We start from the raw sequence: 17,506 nt of genomic DNA on the forward strand, positions 1-17,506 counted from the left end.
CTCAATTCGATGGGCTGAAATTAGTTATCCATCATTCGGTCTTTCCGTCATTAGGGACGTCACCGCCCTTAGTACCATTGTACGTCAATTTTAATACTGGGGCGGTGAGCATAAAAGAAAGTAATTGAAGAAACTAATTAGCAGGTCTTTGTTCAGAAGAAATGGCAGGCTTTTAACGTTTTTAACCTCATGAAAAAAAATATCATGCATGAGTATTTTGACGTCATGTAAAAAGTTGCGTCATAGAAGGTTACTTCGAAATGTGAAACAGTGCTCAAAGGCTACATCGGATATAGGTGATCACAGTTTCCTTCGAAAGTCGAAACAACAATGCGCGTTCTGTAAGTACATTTCTAATTAAGTGTTTTAATCGCATCTAGAACCATTGTTTCAAGGTTAAATCTGCTGGCTACCATGTTTATTATAGTCAGGAGGAGTTGAATTTATGAGAGTTTCAGGTACAGTTTTAGAAATCGTTTCAAATCCAGCCTATTAGCATATCCACTTCTAGTTTTATCCATAATATGCATCAGAGTTTTAGTGTATCTCTTTATAACATCCTCTTGTCTTTTTCTCTCGTCTTCAGTCTCGCAGTTTTTCGCCAACAGGTCTCGTGCGAGATCAGAGATTTCGTCTGGTCGTAATTCTCCGAAGCCTCGTTTGTCGTAGTGTTCGAAAATGATCTCATAGTCGTAATCCTTGACTCGGGTGCCGAGGAACTGTCGCATGAATGTATTATGTACTGGGAGGATGCTGACTACGTTCGTTTTGTCGAGCATTTGACCTGATAAGCAACATATGAGACCCATTTAAGATAAAAAGTATCAGTCTACTTTGAAATGCAGAATGTGATCATATCTTAGCTAAAATTGAGATGTTTGTAATTTATGATTAATTTAAATCATAACACTAATAATGGCAAAAATTAGGACTGAAGAAACCAAAAATATGGAAAAATAAACCGGTTATTCATGAAAAAGAGTCAATCAAAAGGCCTCTCTCGTGCTCTTACAAGTGAATGACTGACCAATCGCTGATTCAAATTCTTTACTTAGCGGTGATTAAGACCTTCATGCATTTTTAAATTACTTTTATCACCTTTATTGAACAACTTGGCACTGAATTGAGCGAATGCATCGATGTCTGTTTTATCAGGCGCCTCGCCCAAAATGAACTGCACCAGGTCATGTTCATACGGTGACCCGAGGTGACCTTGACCCTCTTCGATTTGCCCACCAGTCAGTCTGAACACACTGGCAGAGTCTGAAACCTGAATATCAAAATTTATATTAGGACCATTTGTCCACGGGGTAAAAGAACAACATACGAGCCGCTCGGCTCATTGCGGAGGTTCGCTGTTATTATGATGCTGATTGATCTACACGCATTTTTAGCATTTTTAATTTTGTTTGAGCTAGGGGTTGCTGCCATACCCTCGGCTCAGAGGCCGGCTCGTTGTGCGGCTCGAATAACCCACCTTTCTACTGAAAGGCGTTTCTCCTGGTCAAAAAATAGCTCCTGATCACAAATTTGGTGAGACAGTTATTCAGTTGAAATCAGTAGCGTGCCGTGGGGGCTTGGGGGTCGACCCTCTCTTCCCTCAATTCTGGTTGCCAAATATTTCCAAAGGGTCCCCTTCCTTTGATATAATTTGGGACATCCATTTTTGGCAGACCAACCTCTAAATATTTTTCTAAAGGAGCCTTTTTTTGAAAAGCTTGTCGGCGGAGCAGAATTTTTTTGGCAAAATAAAGTCCTTAAAGTATTTTCGAAGAGCTCGGAAAATCGAATTGATCAACCTTAGCAAAAAAGGCCTGCAAAATTTTCAAAATTTTTCCAAAAACCGAGCTCCCAGCCGGTTAAGATTTCATGATGGTCTTAGCTTTTAAAAAGTAAGCAGGTGAATTTCTAGCATGGGCTTGTCGTCCACGAGCAAAGCTAACAATAAATTGTTACCTGAATAACGTAGTGATTGTAAATTTGAGAAGCTTCAAGAAAACTCAGAGTCGTTTCATTAGATTTTCTGCTGCGGAACTTCAAAAATTCGTTGGCTGATATGTGTTGGATAAGAGGCCTCGAAATAGCCATAGCTATAGCAAGGGACGTTTTTTAATGGTTGGTATTTAAAAAAAATTCAATGCTTGTTAATCGTTTTATAGACCAGTTTATGGTGTCTCATGCATGCTTTTAAAATGAAGGCTGTTTTGAAAACACCTACCTTGCTATGTGCTAAGAGTACAGGGAAAGCAATTAAATGCAAATCGTTTGAAATCGTTGAAATGGTGAAGCAAGTTTTTGAGTGTGAATGCGTAAGCTGTAAGTGCCTCACGTTCACAAAATTTCAAAATATTTTCAACTTTTTAAACCCGAGCTGACCTACGATAATGGGGAAAATAATTGACATCTGTTAAGATCAGAAAATTTCAGCTTGTTTTTCAAGCAGAGAATTCAGTTAAAACCAAAATGACCAGGGTGAATGTTTTTTGCAGCTAAATTAATGAGATTCGCGTGCGCTGTTTATTAGGAAGCTGCAACCAATCAGTTGACTGCGAAAATAATGTGTAGTTCCCAATGATTTGTCGTATAAGTGCCTGATCAGTAAATTGACCTAGCAAAAGACACTGCAAAAGCTCACCACATTTCTCCTCAGTTTTTAATTTTTGTAAAGAATAAAAGTTTTGTGGTAAATATGATTTGAATGAATTGCATCAGGGTAGACTTCGAGAGGGCTTATCAATTTTCCATCGATTATTTACCAATAGATAAGGCCTTATAAAATATTTTTCCGACCTTCCCCTTATAGAAGGGTTGAAAAGAAACTATAGCGTAGAATGTTTTTGTTTTCCGACAACCGGATTGTCGTTCATAAAAATTTTTTAACTTCCGAATCAAATTTCTCTTCTTGTTGAATATGCAGATCTAGAAAATTCTAGAAGAAGAGAGCTCCTGAAAACCTAAAAAGAGAAAATTGGTGAAAAATTAAAACTGGTTCAGCACAATCGATCGTGTTGCAGGAAGTGGAATTTAAAAAGAAACGTTTTCGTTTCAACTCAGGTTTGAATTTGTAAGCTCAAATCATGTCTCAAGGAATTCAAGATTTTTGACAAAGCTTGTAGCTTTGGGGGCTCAAAACCATACGAAGCTCAATCGCAGGTTGAAAGCTTAATGAAAGCTATGTATCAGAGAAAGCAAAAAGTTAACGACAATAATCTTTAAATAATAAATTAAAATTGAACTGTAAAACTAAAATAAGTTTAGCCTTCTTGTACATTCCACCGAGTGAAAGTTTAGTGGTTGACCCAGGATCAAATCAAATAATATGCGGAGACTTCGATATAAACAGTATGAGTAGCTGAATGAACTTTTCTGCATGAATACCAAAGAACGTACAAGGTTAACAACAAAGTTTAAAACATGAATAGATTTTTTTTTCAAGTCATAAAGGCAGAAGTATGGTAAGGAAAACATCAACCTCAGATCATCTTTGGTTATTTATTTAAATGAGGCAGGTAAAAAAAATTCAAACTGAAAAAATTTATCTATCTAGAAAGTGGTACCTACTCAAAATAAAAGATTTCATAGAATAGTTAAAAACTAGCTTGCAAATGGGCTTCGACTACTTAAAAGAAAATGCGAATGATTTAAGCTGCGATGCGGGCTCTACTCAACTTCACGCAATTCTTATTGACAATTTGAAAAAAAATTCCCTGAAAAACCAAAAAGGGTAAATGAAGACAAGACCTTTTGGGTTGATTACCAGGTTTAAAATGTAGCAAACTAAAAGAATAGGCTTAGAAGATTCTTTTTTCGAAAAATTGGACTTCAGAGGATAGAGATAAATAAAAATTGAAAAACATTTTGGTCGAAAGATTCACAGCAAAACAGAAAAAAAAAATTATCAGAGCAAACTGCAGACGCAGCCGCAAAAAAAGAAAGAATTTTTTCAATTGGCTAACAATCTGACTGGGATTGCAAACAAGTGTTTTAACACAGATAATTTTAACACAGATACAAATTTTCTTAACAATTATTTTGCGTTTTTAAGCGAAAAATTAGCAAACGCTTTCATATACCACACAGACATAACAGCAAAAAAATATGTAGAAAAGTCAATGTTTTTGAGACTAGTGACACGCTATGAAATTATACAAATCTTAGGAAATTTGAAAAATAAATTCAGCCTGGATTGCCGCAACATCAATCATGCTTACATTTTATCAATAAGAGAACTGTTGGAGCCTGTCCTAACTATTTTATTTCAAAAAAGTTTTGACAACAATATTTTTCCGAGCTCAATAAAAATTGCAAAAATGATACCTATACCTAAAGAGCGGAATAAAGATGAAATTTCCAATTTCAGACTAAATCACTTTTAGCTGTTGTTGTCAAACGACTGGAATGATTGATATACAACCGACTTTTAGACTTTGTTAATCAACAAAAAATATTACATCAATTTCAGATCGGCTTCATAGAAAAAAGAAGTACTGTTGACGCTTTTGCTTCTCTAGTAGAAGAATTGTGATTAGAATTCCTTTGGTGCCACGTCAGATTAAACGACGCAAGGTTCCGATCCATATTCAGGATAGAGTAGCGAGCGAAATAAAACTTCTGATGAAGCAGGGTCATATTGAAAAATTGGACAAGTGTACAACTGATTTCTTCATAGCGCCTATTATTAACTGCAAAAAAGGATGGTTCAATCAAACTGGCTGTTAATGCTAAACCAATGAATGCTCAGATCTGGAAGAACAAGTATCAGATGCCGAGCTTTCATGAACTTATCGATTCCGCGGCGCAGATTATAACTCGAAATGTACCTGGAAAGGTTTGGTTCACCTCCTTGGATTTGAAGTATGCATTCAGTCAGTTGCCTTTGTCATCGCTACAAGTAGTCATTGTAACTTTCATATTTTGTGTGGAGAGGCTACGGGAACGTACCGATTCAAGACCGGGTTTTATGGTTTAACTGATATGCCTACCGAATTCCAGAAGGCAATGGACTGTACCTTAGAGGGGCTAGAGGGTGTCATTTGTTGTCATGATGACATTTTGATAATTACAAAAGGAGATGTCCAGGAACATAACGAACTGGTTGAAAAGGTGATGAAAAGACTTGATGTGGAAGGCTGGGCTCTAAAACTGAGTAAGTGTGCTTTCGCTGTTAACCAAGTAACAGGTTAGGGTTTGACGTTAAGGAGGATGTGTACTCCCCTAAGTTTTCAAAGATCGGGGCAATTCAATCACTCAAACCTCCGCGAACTCTGAAACAACTACGCTCGTTCATGGGAACGTTGAATCACTTACAACGGTTCATACCCGATTTGCATACCCATACCGTTCATTTTCGCGCGTCTTTGAAAGCCTGTAACAAACAGTCGTTCATGTGGGGAGAGGAGCAGAATAATGCTTTTAAAAGCATATCAATATGATCGCAAAAATCCCTGGTCTTTATCATTTTGATTCATCAAAAGGCTCAAGGGTAAAATGTGACGCTAGTCATAATGGCTTAGGAGCTTGCCTTGAACAAGAAATCGAACCGGGAGTTTGGGCCCCAACTGCTTTTGCTTCGCGTTTCCTTAATAAAGCGGAGGCTAAATATAGTACCAATGAATTGGAATTGTTGACAATTGTTTGGGCCTGCGACCATTTTTGTACCTATCTGTTGGGTACTCGTTTTCAAGTGTTGACTGATCGTAAAGCTATCATTTCGGCATTAAATGAAATTTACAATAATAAGTCGCATCAATCTCGTCTTGCTCGCTGGGCTGATCGCTTATTACTGAACGATTTCGAGGTCATTCATGTTCCCGGGGTCACGTTGGGGATAGTCGATTACTTATCTCGTTATCCCATGTTTCCAGCTCCTGAGCCCTCTAAATACGACGAACTCTTTGTTGTTAAATCTATTGAGGCTTTTCACCGGACCCTCACTTTTATTCATTCTGACAATTCATCCAAATTGAGGGATACAAGTTGTCCGCCATCGCAAGAGGGTGTTCAATTCTCGTCGCAGTATGATATTACCATTTCATTACGTTACCCGCCGGTAGGGGGAGATGGAAAGTTTGCTCAAAGTTTCAACCAATCAAATCGTGTTATGCAAATGGATTGTTTGAATTCTTTACCGATTGAGGGCGTAGGTTTATGCTCACATGAGAATTACCAATCAGAAACTGGTATGCAAATTGATATTCGTAGACCAGTTTGCGTTTCCAAAATTCATTGTCTCCGACCTGATTTTTTACAAAACAGTCATCTCATTCCATTTTCATCGTTTTCAAATCTAAAATCTATCGACATAAACCAACCGCCTGGCATTAATCAGACTACTACTACTGACTTGAATTCTACCCTCACTCAACTTGACTCACAGACTTTACTCAATTCGACAGCCGAACAGGCTGATTTACAAACGTTCGCAGAACCATTTCCACTCAATTCCCCAAACTTCCGTCGACCCAGTCCACGTCCACCCATGAGATATCGACAGTTGAGCCGAATCTCACGACTGGATCAGATACGTCAGCGAAACCGGACTCGAGAACGAGCTGCCAAAACCCGTTTTGTTGCTACCAGAACCACGACACGGAAGGATGGTCATACTCAGCTGTTGGAGGCGATCAGACATTGTCGCCTGTCGAAACCTGGAAAGGTTAACACTGCCGCAAGAATTGGGGTTCTTGTCGTCAATGGAGGCAAACCTCTTCTTTCCTCTTCAAAGAAAGAAATTGTGGGGTTGCCCGGACTCTTAAATGCAGACCTTTTGGCAGAATTGACGAAGGGGGACCGCTTTCTTGGACCTATGAAACGAGCTATCATCAACAAGGACATCACATCTTTCAATAAGCTCGGTTCTTCTATGGCTCAATTTTAGACCAAAGCAGCGGTGGTTAATAACTGTGTAGTTATTGATAATAAACAAGCCATACCCGAACCTCTTCGACAAGCTGTGCTTACTCGCCTTCACCGCTCTCACCCGGGACAAGAGGTTATGATGGCGCCCTCCGAGTATCTCTACTGGCCATTTCTGAACCGTCAGATCATCGAAACGTGCGAGAAATGCCGTGAATGCACCTTGTTTGGTAAGAATCTTACACCCGCAACAACCTTTAATACTGCACAATCTTTGCCTACTCTTTCTGGACCCAATCAGGAGTTACAACTAGATTTTATTGGTCCTATACTTGATGATAAGGGTTCTAAGATCTTTCTTTTGGTAGCAATTGATCGTTTCTCTAAGTTTCTTTCCGTCCTTATTTCTAAATTTACTGGGGCTAAGAAGGTTACTAAATTTCCTGCATCTTATATTTGTATTCATGGTTTACCTCACTCAATACGGATCATGGTTCAGGTTTTAAAAATAACTTGGTGCAGGAATTTTGCTCTAGCAGAGGTATTAAACATATCCTCTCACCAGTTGGCGATCATAGAGGCAGTGGTTTGGTTGAACGCTCGATTCAGACCATAAAGCGAAAACTGGGTACTGCAAAACTTGATCCTAAGTTCAAAAACTTTAAGAAAACGATTCAACAAATAATTGAAGATATTCGCAAGAGTAACCACTCATTGCTTAAGAAATCGCCTTATGAATTGCATTTTGGTCGTAAACCTAATACTAAATGGTCCCAGGCATTTAATAATGTTGTTCGATCTGATACTTCAGCCCAAAGACTGGAACGGAACCTCTTAACGCCAGACCAGATTGCCAGCCAGGATTACAGTAGGGAATTCCGAAGCTTTCGAATCTGAGTGTTTTTCTTTATTTAAGAAAAGCGTTTGATACTGTTTTTCACAAGCTTATTCTAAAAAAAAACTTTTTGATTACGGTTTTAAATGACCATCATATGATTTTCTAGTTTCAAATTTATCAGAACGTAAACAGTTTGTAAGCATCAACAGAATCAAATCGCAAAGTCAAAAAAAAGTGCGGAGTACCCAATGAAAACACAAATGCCTTTCTCTATGCCGACGATACAGCCATTAAAACTCTATCTGAAAAATCCATACTTATTGGAAACCATAAAAAGGCATCGGCAAAAGCACAGGAATAATTAGATGAAAGCAAACTGACTTTGAACTTAAATAAAACTAAAGCAGCTGATTTCACAAAACGGAATGGAAAAAAATAACTACTCATTTAAAATGAACAACGAAGACCTTGAGCAAAACAATAAACAAATAGAATTCGATAAATAAATGGAATTCATAGATCAGATTGATATTGTTAATATTAAGCTTAATAACTTCTGCGGAAATGTTTATCAACTGCGTGATATTTTAAATAAACAACAACTGAACAAGTTTTACCAAACCTACGTTAAAATAACTGTTGTTCAATATGGCGTGTTAAGATACAGGTCAACTTTCAAATCAAACATTGATAAGAATGATTTCAACATCAACAGATTGATTAGAGTCTTATCTTTCAAGAAAAAATTCGGATCAATATACTTATTGCGGAAAAAAAGAAAAAATATAATATACAAGAGCTTCATTTATACGAAATCTTCTGTAAAATGATTCGCGGTAAATGTGAATCTTTGACTCTCAGCAAATCAATCACATCCGACGAACTATTCAAGTTATATCAACGAGTAAAGCAGTTAATGATCAACTCTAAAAAGCATCATAAATTTTCAATTGTTACCAATAATCGAAAACTTGACAACTGTCTCTCAAACTTTTATCCGACTTTTTTTAAAAATTGATTAGCAAAATGACACGGATGGAAATTAACAACTTTCTCCATACGTTTCTGGAGACCACATTTATAGGAAATATGGAGTTAATAAATTTAATATTCTCACTTTTCTCATGGTATCGGTTTTCTCCATTGATTACATATCACTCAAATTTCCACATTTAATTTACCAGATTTCTAACTAAATAACTTTTCAGTTCTATAGTCTTGAAAACTTTTCTTTCTCTAGGATTGTAACGAAAAAACGGTGGTATTAGACCACTATCACATTAAAAGCTGTTCTTTTTTGCGCTCGGAGACGATTGAAAACAGGTAGAACTTTTCTAGTGGCGATCTCCCAGATTGGGTTCTTTCAAGTGGTCATTCAAATAAATTTTATTGATCAATGTGAACCTATACTGGAAACAATTTTTCAGGACTATGGGCGGAACATTCTGCCATACTTGCACAGTAACCGGCTATTGAACGTCACAAGTCATTAAAGTTGAAAAAAATTCTTTCTAAAGTTTTTTCGGATTACGACTCATTACAATGGATTCATTCAAGTTGAATTATAATTGATTTTTTATCTGTCGAAAAACATGGTTTAGGATGAAGTTGAAGTCAATTTTGTTATCTGAAGACGACATGAAAGTGAATCGTTTGACAACACAGGTAAGACCACAAAAATATTGGGCCAAGTTAACGTGTTTTCTCTAATTTCAGTCAATAATTATTTTGATCTCTAGCGAATCTATTTTAACATTCATTCAAAATGAGTTATAATTGATTTTTTTCTTTCAAAAAACATGGCTTAGACTCAATTTAAAATCAATTTCGTTATCTGTGGACGACATAAAAGTGAATCAATTGACAAAACAGGTAAGACCACAAAAATATTGGACCAAGTTACCGTGTTTTCTTTAATTTAAGTAAATAGTTATTTTGAGCTCTAGCGAATCCATTTTAACTTTTTAAGGTTGCTCTTTGCTTCTTTGGTTAATATAGCTGTTGCAATAAAAGTCACAATATAGCTATAATTGGTCAACTTTTTGAATGGCTGACAACCCGGGTACGCAGAAGTCGTTCGAATAAAATAGAGCTTAACTGTTTTCTTTGGGTGCTGAAAAAGTTTGCAAACGCAAAAGCGATTCAAAGAAGCTATATGTAGTTTTTTTTTGTTTCCTCAGTCACTGATTCCTTGGCTTTTGTGTCCTAATTCAGACAATAGAATTGATTTTTGGGACTTAAAACTCAAATTTGAAATAAGCTACTCACTTTTTTATTTAAATCTTTAAGGTCATGTTTTTAGGTCACTTTTTTAGGTCATGTCTGATTTCCAGTCTTTTGACGTGACTAATTTTGAAATGACTTTTTCTCATCTAATGGCTCATCGTAGCAACGAAACTGATGATATTTTATGAATGTGCATTTCAAATGAGATTATATGACGATATAATTATCAAATCATTGGGTCGATTTAGTGTTTTAGATTTAGCTTCATGTTATATCCAGAAAGCTGACAGCTTTTTTATTTGAGCTTAAACAGCATCTTGAACACTCGTCTGATCTCGTTTTTGTCTATCATTCCGTCTCCGTCCTTGTCGACCATTGAGATCACATCCTGTTGTCTCTTGGCAATGAATTTGTCCAACTCCTCCTTGTCTTTCACAGAGTCCACTTTCTTGTCTGCAAAAAAAAACAAGCATTAATATACTATTTTCGAGTTTAGAAGAAGAAAAAGAAAAAGGCTCATCAATTCCGATGAAGGAAGTACATGGAACTCTACATGAGTTGCTTAAAATTATTGTGGATTCAATAATTTAGAAAACTATCAATTTAAGACCTTAAAATTTTGCAATGGCACTTTATTAAGAAGAACAGGTTAAGAGATGAAGTGGCTGTAGTCTGTGCATCTAAAATGGAAGGTCACTGGTTTGAAGCTCACGGTCATCTATGCTCGTTGAGGATGAGGCAACTTTGTCAGCCCAGAAAACCAACCAAAATGAATTACACAATGGTCTGAACCACAGAAACAATAGCAATAAATCATAATCTAAAAAAACATGTTTGTACTGTTTGTTGGTTAAATAGGTTTAATTTAAAGACAAATTTGAAATTGCAGAAGCTCTTAGAAAAACTAACGCAAGCACTGAGAGTGAAGCGCAGACTAATGATCTTTTCTTAAATTAAAAAATTGATGAGTCGTACCCATAATTAGTTCGAAAAACGTACGAAAAAATAGTTCTGTTTTGACTTCTCGAGGCAGTAGAACATGAATAAGAACAGATGTCCTTGAAACGGGGAAACGCTGGATGCCGTGTGGTCGGACCTCCGAAAGAAAACGCGAACTTCTAGAACCTCGCCTTATGAAAAATCTTTTTTTTTATATAGCTCCCTTTTCACCAGCCTAGTAACAAAAAAGTCATACCGCCAATACAAAAATAATTTGCATTAGGCGGTGCTATGATTCGGGGGGGGGGGGGGAAGTATAATGGGAAAGATCCAGACGTTCAACTCACAGTATATGTCTCTGACTAGCATGGCGACCTCCTCGTGCTGGATCTGTCCAGACTCGTCCTTGTCGTAGTGGTCGAAGATGATGTCCACGTCCATGTGCGTGATCTCACTGCCCAGGAACTGCTGCAGGAAATTCCTCTCCACCGGGAGTGCCTCTATCAACTCAGAAATCTGCAGGCGATTGTCTGAAAAAAGATGGCAACTTTAAAACACCCTCCGCCTATCTCATGATGATTGCTCATTTAGAATGTCCACTTTGATTGTTCGGTAAACCCTGAAATGGAGGTTTGAATAGTCTTAGACAAAAAAAGGTCTGAGCTTTTCTCGTCGCAACTTTTTTGATTTGTTGACATCTTGCAGCCAGCATAATTATAAAACTCACGTTGGCAAAAAATATAACTTCCATTTTGCGCTTCAAAAAATAGAACTAACAGAAAACTTTCATGAAAGATCCCGATTTTGTAATATATACTTTTAACCCCTTCTGATTATGACCCAATCTGATTTTGACCCCCCCCCCCCCCCCCTCTCTGATTCTGACCCTGATTTTTATTTCAGAATCTGACCTTTGTTGACGTCATAAGTCTTGATGAAAGACTTCGAGATTCTCTTGACTTCTTCATCCTCAGGCTTCTCATTGAGCATGATCTCCAGCAGGTCTCCCAGGAACTTCTCAAACTCGCTTTTGTCTCCGAAACTGTTCGTTGTTTCCAGATAACCGGACTTATCAATGTCGTAGTGCTTCCAGATCTTCAGGAAATCCATCAAACTGATTGTGCGTGAGTCATTGAACTGCAACATGAAGTTCGAACTGGTCGACATTTTCGGACAAATTTTAATCAAATACTAAGCTGTTTTTCAGACAATTTATATCATACTTTTACGTTACGTAGTCTCTTTTATCGCTTTTAGGGATTTTTCAGTCGCAAAGGTACTTATACGGGTCTTTTTTTAAACAATATGACGTTACGCGTTTTTGATGATTACACCAATTTTATGAGAGGGGACTTGCGTTTTAGACGGCTTTTGTCATCTCTCAGCATCATTTCGTGCATCGCTAATTTTTATTTCAATCAAGAAGACTAACCAATGAAACAAATGTCATGATATAAATCATCAGCCGTTTCAATAACCGTCGTGATAGAATAAAGCAGGATTTTGTCTAACAAAAAAGTCTACCAAATTCAGGTGTTTTTTTTCCTGTTATTATCAAAGATACGATCATCATTATGCTGCTTTGTTCTAAGATGCGCCACGTGAACAAGAAATGTTACGTAACATGCATTATCGGGGGAAAAGGCGTATAAAACTGACCAACTCGAGGGTTCATAATGATCCGGTCATTGATTATGGTAATGTATCCACCGATTTATATCGAACAAAAACATCCAGAATTATTTGAGGGCTGAGAATCGAAATATGATACAGACAATATGTCGTTTCATTTTATTTTCCAAGCACATTTTTCCAATTTCTATCAAAAAAATTCATAGTTTGAAAATCATTATTTCATTTGAACACAAAAACTGAGGCAGTGAAAAAACTTATGAAAATGTTTTTTTAAAGGAAACCTAAATAAATCACTCGGAATTAATTTAAATTAAAGTTTGATTACTTTTTTTTCTGCCGAACTTTTATCAATATTCAGGTTAAAAAATGTTCCTTTGCAGCTTTCTTGACGAGAAATTGCATGTTTTTAACAGTTTTAATCAGAATTAATTCGAATACCTGGCGATCTGTCTGTTTATTGTTTTCGATTCCTTTGGTGTCATTGGCTAATTTTCCAAATTGTTAGTAACTAACAGTATGGTATGAAGCTTAAATCAATTAGATGCGTTTTTCCAACAGATAAGCAACAAAGTTTGAACCTAGTAATGAAATAGTAGCGAATTTAAACTAGAAATGGAGTTTGCAATTGGGCATCGGGGTTGTTATACCCTCATCCGTTAGGTGAGGTATAATCTATGTCTAGTAAAGCGTATGCGCTAGTTGAGAATAAGATTAGAAAGATAACAACTTAAATTCAACTCTCTTAGTTTTTCTTTCAGCAACAAAAAAGCTCATAGCCTTTCATTTGAGTATTTTTGTTTCAACATTGAATAAGTTTTCATATAAAGACTCATTTAGATCTTTCAGAAAAGATTGCGGTTCAAGTTTGCTTCATAGTCTGATTTCGGTAATGAAAGATTCATTTTTTATGTTTGTGATGTTGCGTTTAAAATCACCCCATTGTGATCAGTTATCGATTTTTTGAAGATGGTTACTGATTATCTTACATTGGAAACATCAGATCTATACACGTCTTCCTGGTCTCAATTTCTCTGGTTGCTTGTTTTCCTTTTTGCAGTAAGAGATCTTTTCCGATTAAATTGCTTATCAATTCAGAAAGTCTTTGGTTTTTTCTTAAAATACCAATATTAAAGTCTCCACAAAGTAAGTGATGTGTAGATGGTGCTACTATAATATCATCCAAATTTTTTTGTAGTATCAGAAAGGTCTGATTTTTAAAGTTTTTTTTTATTTGTAATTTTGCTGCATAATAATTGAACATTGTTAGTGCTGGTTATTTTTTTTGTGTCTTAATTTACTCCACATTTTATATATAAGCATACGCCTCCTCCCATAAGCTTACGACAACTTTCAAGGAGAAGTTGATACTCATTGATTTTAAAAACTTTGAAATTGCTTTAGTGAAAGCCAAGATTCGGTGCAACGTATAACGCTATGCAAATATTTTAGTTGAGTTAGGCTATATTCAACTTCTTCCAGGCTTTTTGGTAACGATGTAATATTTTGCAAAAAAAGTTGCTCGGTGGTATTCATGATATACTGCTTTGTATGTCTCGTTAGGGGAAAAAACAAGAGAGAGAGGGTCAAAAAATCACAAACTACCTTAGTTGACCTGAAAGTTTTACCTTATACGTCCTTATGTTTTAAACGCTGTTCATGTATGTGAACAATAACCCTAACTTGGCTGTTTCAGAAAAAAAAGAAAATTTTTTGATCTGCAGTGTTTTTTATTACACTTCTTCGCTGTAGAGACTCGAAGATTACTCACTTATGTCCAAGTATTACATAAAAAAAACTCAAATTTAGAATAACTGTAACTTTGAGATAAATTTTATTTTATGGTTTACTCCGCATTATCACAAAGTTTACTCAAATGACCAGGTCATAAGACCCCTCCCAGGCTTAGAAGTTGTATTAATCCAACCAACCTGGAGCGCTCGCGTTATCACAAGAACGGCAAATGGAACTGACCGTCTGAGTTCAATCTGAAATTTGTTTTTTCTGACAATAGGAATTAGTAAGAAAAAGTTTTGGGTTAAGTTGTTTCTGACAATTTAATTTATTTGAATTTTTTCTCCCCAATCAAAAGAGTGGGGAGAAAACCAGAAATTCCCTCTCAGAGTTCAAACGAAAAACATAAAAGCAATAGTATAATTAATACATCAAAATTTAGTTAGTGCAGAGTTGCACGGCGCTTTAGTATCAACTCATTATATTTTTTATTTTATTTTAACCGAAAGTATGAAATGCTCAACAAAATTTTTCAGTTCGTGTAACTGTGTAGAGTTTATGAGTCTATTAAATGTTCACATATAATTTTTCCCTCTAGTGACACTCTATCATTTGCACTCCCGCTGCTGTTGTAAGCCTCAACAAAATCTCGTTTGATCACATTTGGGTCCAATTTCTTGAGATCATCGAAGCTATGGACTTTTATGTACTTTTTCGATCCAACTTCAACACTTACTGCAACTGACACAATGCAATTGTTGGTCACCGTCGTGTGTAATCCCATAAGAACAGCAGTTGCTTTGATCTCCGCGTCAGCTTCTGGCAATGTTTCGTTCAAAACAATAAACTTTTTGTTTGTTGGGTTTGATCATTTTGCTAAGAGCCCTTCTTTTTTTCCAGGCTTGCGTTTTGTCCTCGAAATGAATGAATTTACAAATTACGCTGAGAAGTAAATTACCCGGATCTCCAGGCAGGACATGGCAAGCTTTCACACCTTCATACTTGATTGTTATACCCAAGAGACTCTTGTACAATTTAAAGGTTTCCACTGTTACGTCTCTCACATCGCGCGCATTTTAAGAAAGATTCAATACTCTTTTACTTTCTTTTATTGAATATCAATTTTGAGCACGCAGTCGTTCCTGCATGTCCCGTTGATTTTTTTCAACTGCTGAACTCGTATTTGTTGAGCCATCAATTTCTTTTTGTTACTCGCTCAGTTTAAAGTCACATGTTTTACTCACGGAACCTCAAGCAGGAGTGGAGCTGACAGCCGTTCTCACCAGAAAACCTTGTTATTCCCCATCCCTGATAAAAAATCCGTCAAATGAGTATTTAACGCGCAATAGATTTTGCGGTCATTCAACGCGCGATAGTTTTCGCGCAATCAACGCGAAAGCGGAGATAAAATCCGCTTCAGAAATCGTTCCAAAATAGTTGAAGGAAATTTTTTGCCCTAATTGGTTTATTATTAGGAGCGAAAATGATCAATTTGTACTTTATATGTCATGCTCTTCACGAAAAACCTCAAACTAAAAAAATCCATTTTATTTTATTACATTTAGTTTTTTCATGTTTTTACTGGTCCATAGAACTCAAACAACAGTCGGAATATCGGAAACTTCATGGGCAGTCTTGTTCCCACCAGTTTTGTAACAAAAGTAACGGAATATTTGTACTCGTGTTGTTTTTTTCTTCAGAAAATATTCAACTTTTTAACTAACCATTTTTGACAGTTTTTAAATCATTTAAAAGGTATTGTTGTCCTGATTTTATATTTGAATAGATATTTCATATGTGGTCAATTTTTGTAGAGTTACGGGGCTTAAAAATTGCCGTTTTGGCAAATTTGTGACAACTAACGCGCGATATATATTTCGCGCTATTAACGCGTCAGCGGATTTTTAATGCGTCTTAGAAATCAATTCGAAGTCGTTGAAGGAAGCTTATTTGCCATAATTTATTTTCCCCTTTGAAAAGATATTTCCCCTGTGACAAATCAAGAGCATAAATTTGAAAAGATATTACACCTGTGATCTTTTATTGTAAAGAGATGGGGTTTAAAGATTGGCAAATTTGTGACAATTAATGCGTGATATATTTCGCGCTATTAACGCGTGATATATTTCGTGCGATTAACGCGTAAGCAAAGATTTAATCCGTCTGAGAAATCGTTCCAAATTGGTTGAAAAAAGCTTATTTGCCATAATTAATTTGTTACAAGGAGCGAAAACTATTTTTTTTGTAGTTTATATTGCGCGTGGGGTATGATTTTCATAGAAAAAATATCAAAAGATATTATACCTGTGATTTTTTTTGTAACGTTATGGGTTTTAAAGATTGCCATTTTGGCAAATTTGTGACAAATAATGCGCGATAAATTTCCCGCTATTAACGCGAGATTTAATGCGTCTTAAAAATCGTTTCAGATTGGTTGAAGGAAGCTTACTTGCCCTAACTAATTTGTTACTTGGAGCAATTTTTATCACTTTTTAGTTTATATTACGTTTGGGGTGATGATTTTTGGACAAAAAAAATAAAAGTTAAGAAAAAATTAATTTACTAAATTGAATTTTTTTTCATGTCATTACTGCCTCATTGACTTTAACAGGTAGTCGGAAAAATCAGGGCTCTAACCTGATATGAGCAGTCTCGTTTCCAGTTTCGTAACGAAAGTAACGGAAAATTTATGCTCGGGTGGTTTTTTTCTTCAGACAAAGTTCGAATTTTTAACTAACCATATTTGACGTTTTTTTAAAAACATTTATAATGTGTTGTTGTCATGAGCTTAAATTTGAAGAATTATTTCACCTGCAACCATTATTTGTAAAGTTATGGGGTTTAAAGATTGCCTCTTTGTTCAATTTGGGACAATAAATGCGCGATATATTTCATTTAATGCGTCTTAAAAATCGTTTCAAATTGGTTGAAGTAAGCCTTTTTGCCCTAATTGATTTTTCTACTTGGAGCAACATTTATCACTTTCTAGTTTATATTACGTTTGAGGTGATGATTTTGTTTTCTTTCCATGCTTGGGGATAAAAATCGACCTACAAAATTCATGCAATGATCTCTAAGTTCTAAATATGAAATGGTCGGATTGTTCGGGGTTTTGCCCTGCTGCACTACCAGCCGTCTTTTCTTTAAACTAAAATTTTGTTATAAATGGCTTGTGACAGTGAACCGACATTTCAGTCAGAGAATAATAACTCACGAAACCTGTTATCGAAAGGGGTATGTAAACACAAAAAACTTTTCGAATTTCTAACATTCTAATAGTCT

The 17,506-nt window shown here is 36.0% G+C and overlaps 2 protein-coding genes across 2 annotated transcripts; both read right to left on the reverse strand.

Annotated features, from left to right (window-relative positions):
• Nucleotides 1-443: 443 nt before the first annotated feature.
• On the reverse strand, nt 444-2,164 carry LOC134839933 (uncharacterized). Its single transcript, XM_063855561.1, has 3 exons — nt 1,957-2,164; nt 1,099-1,270; nt 444-784 (listed from the first exon to the last, which is right to left on the reverse strand). Exons 1-3 carry the CDS (start codon nt 2,086-2,088, stop codon nt 444-446), a joined length of 645 nt encoding a protein of 214 aa, XP_063711631.1. The 5' UTR covers nt 2,089-2,164.
• A 7,845-nt stretch (nt 2,165-10,009) lies between these two features.
• LOC134840343 (calbindin-32-like) lies at nt 10,010-12,344 on the reverse strand. Its single transcript, XM_063856105.1, has 3 exons — nt 11,770-12,344; nt 11,206-11,388; nt 10,010-10,372 (listed from the first exon to the last, which is right to left on the reverse strand). Exons 1-3 carry the CDS (start codon nt 12,023-12,025, stop codon nt 10,215-10,217), a joined length of 597 nt encoding a protein of 198 aa, XP_063712175.1. The 5' UTR covers nt 12,026-12,344; the 3' UTR covers nt 10,010-10,214.
• Between the last annotated feature and the right edge of the window lie 5,162 nt (nt 12,345-17,506).

Source organism: Symsagittifera roscoffensis, chromosome 2, assembly GCF_963678635.1.
Source record: "Symsagittifera roscoffensis chromosome 2, txSymRosc1.1, whole genome shotgun sequence".
In the NCBI taxonomy this organism is placed as follows: domain Eukaryota; kingdom Metazoa; phylum Xenacoelomorpha; order Acoela; family Convolutidae; genus Symsagittifera; species Symsagittifera roscoffensis.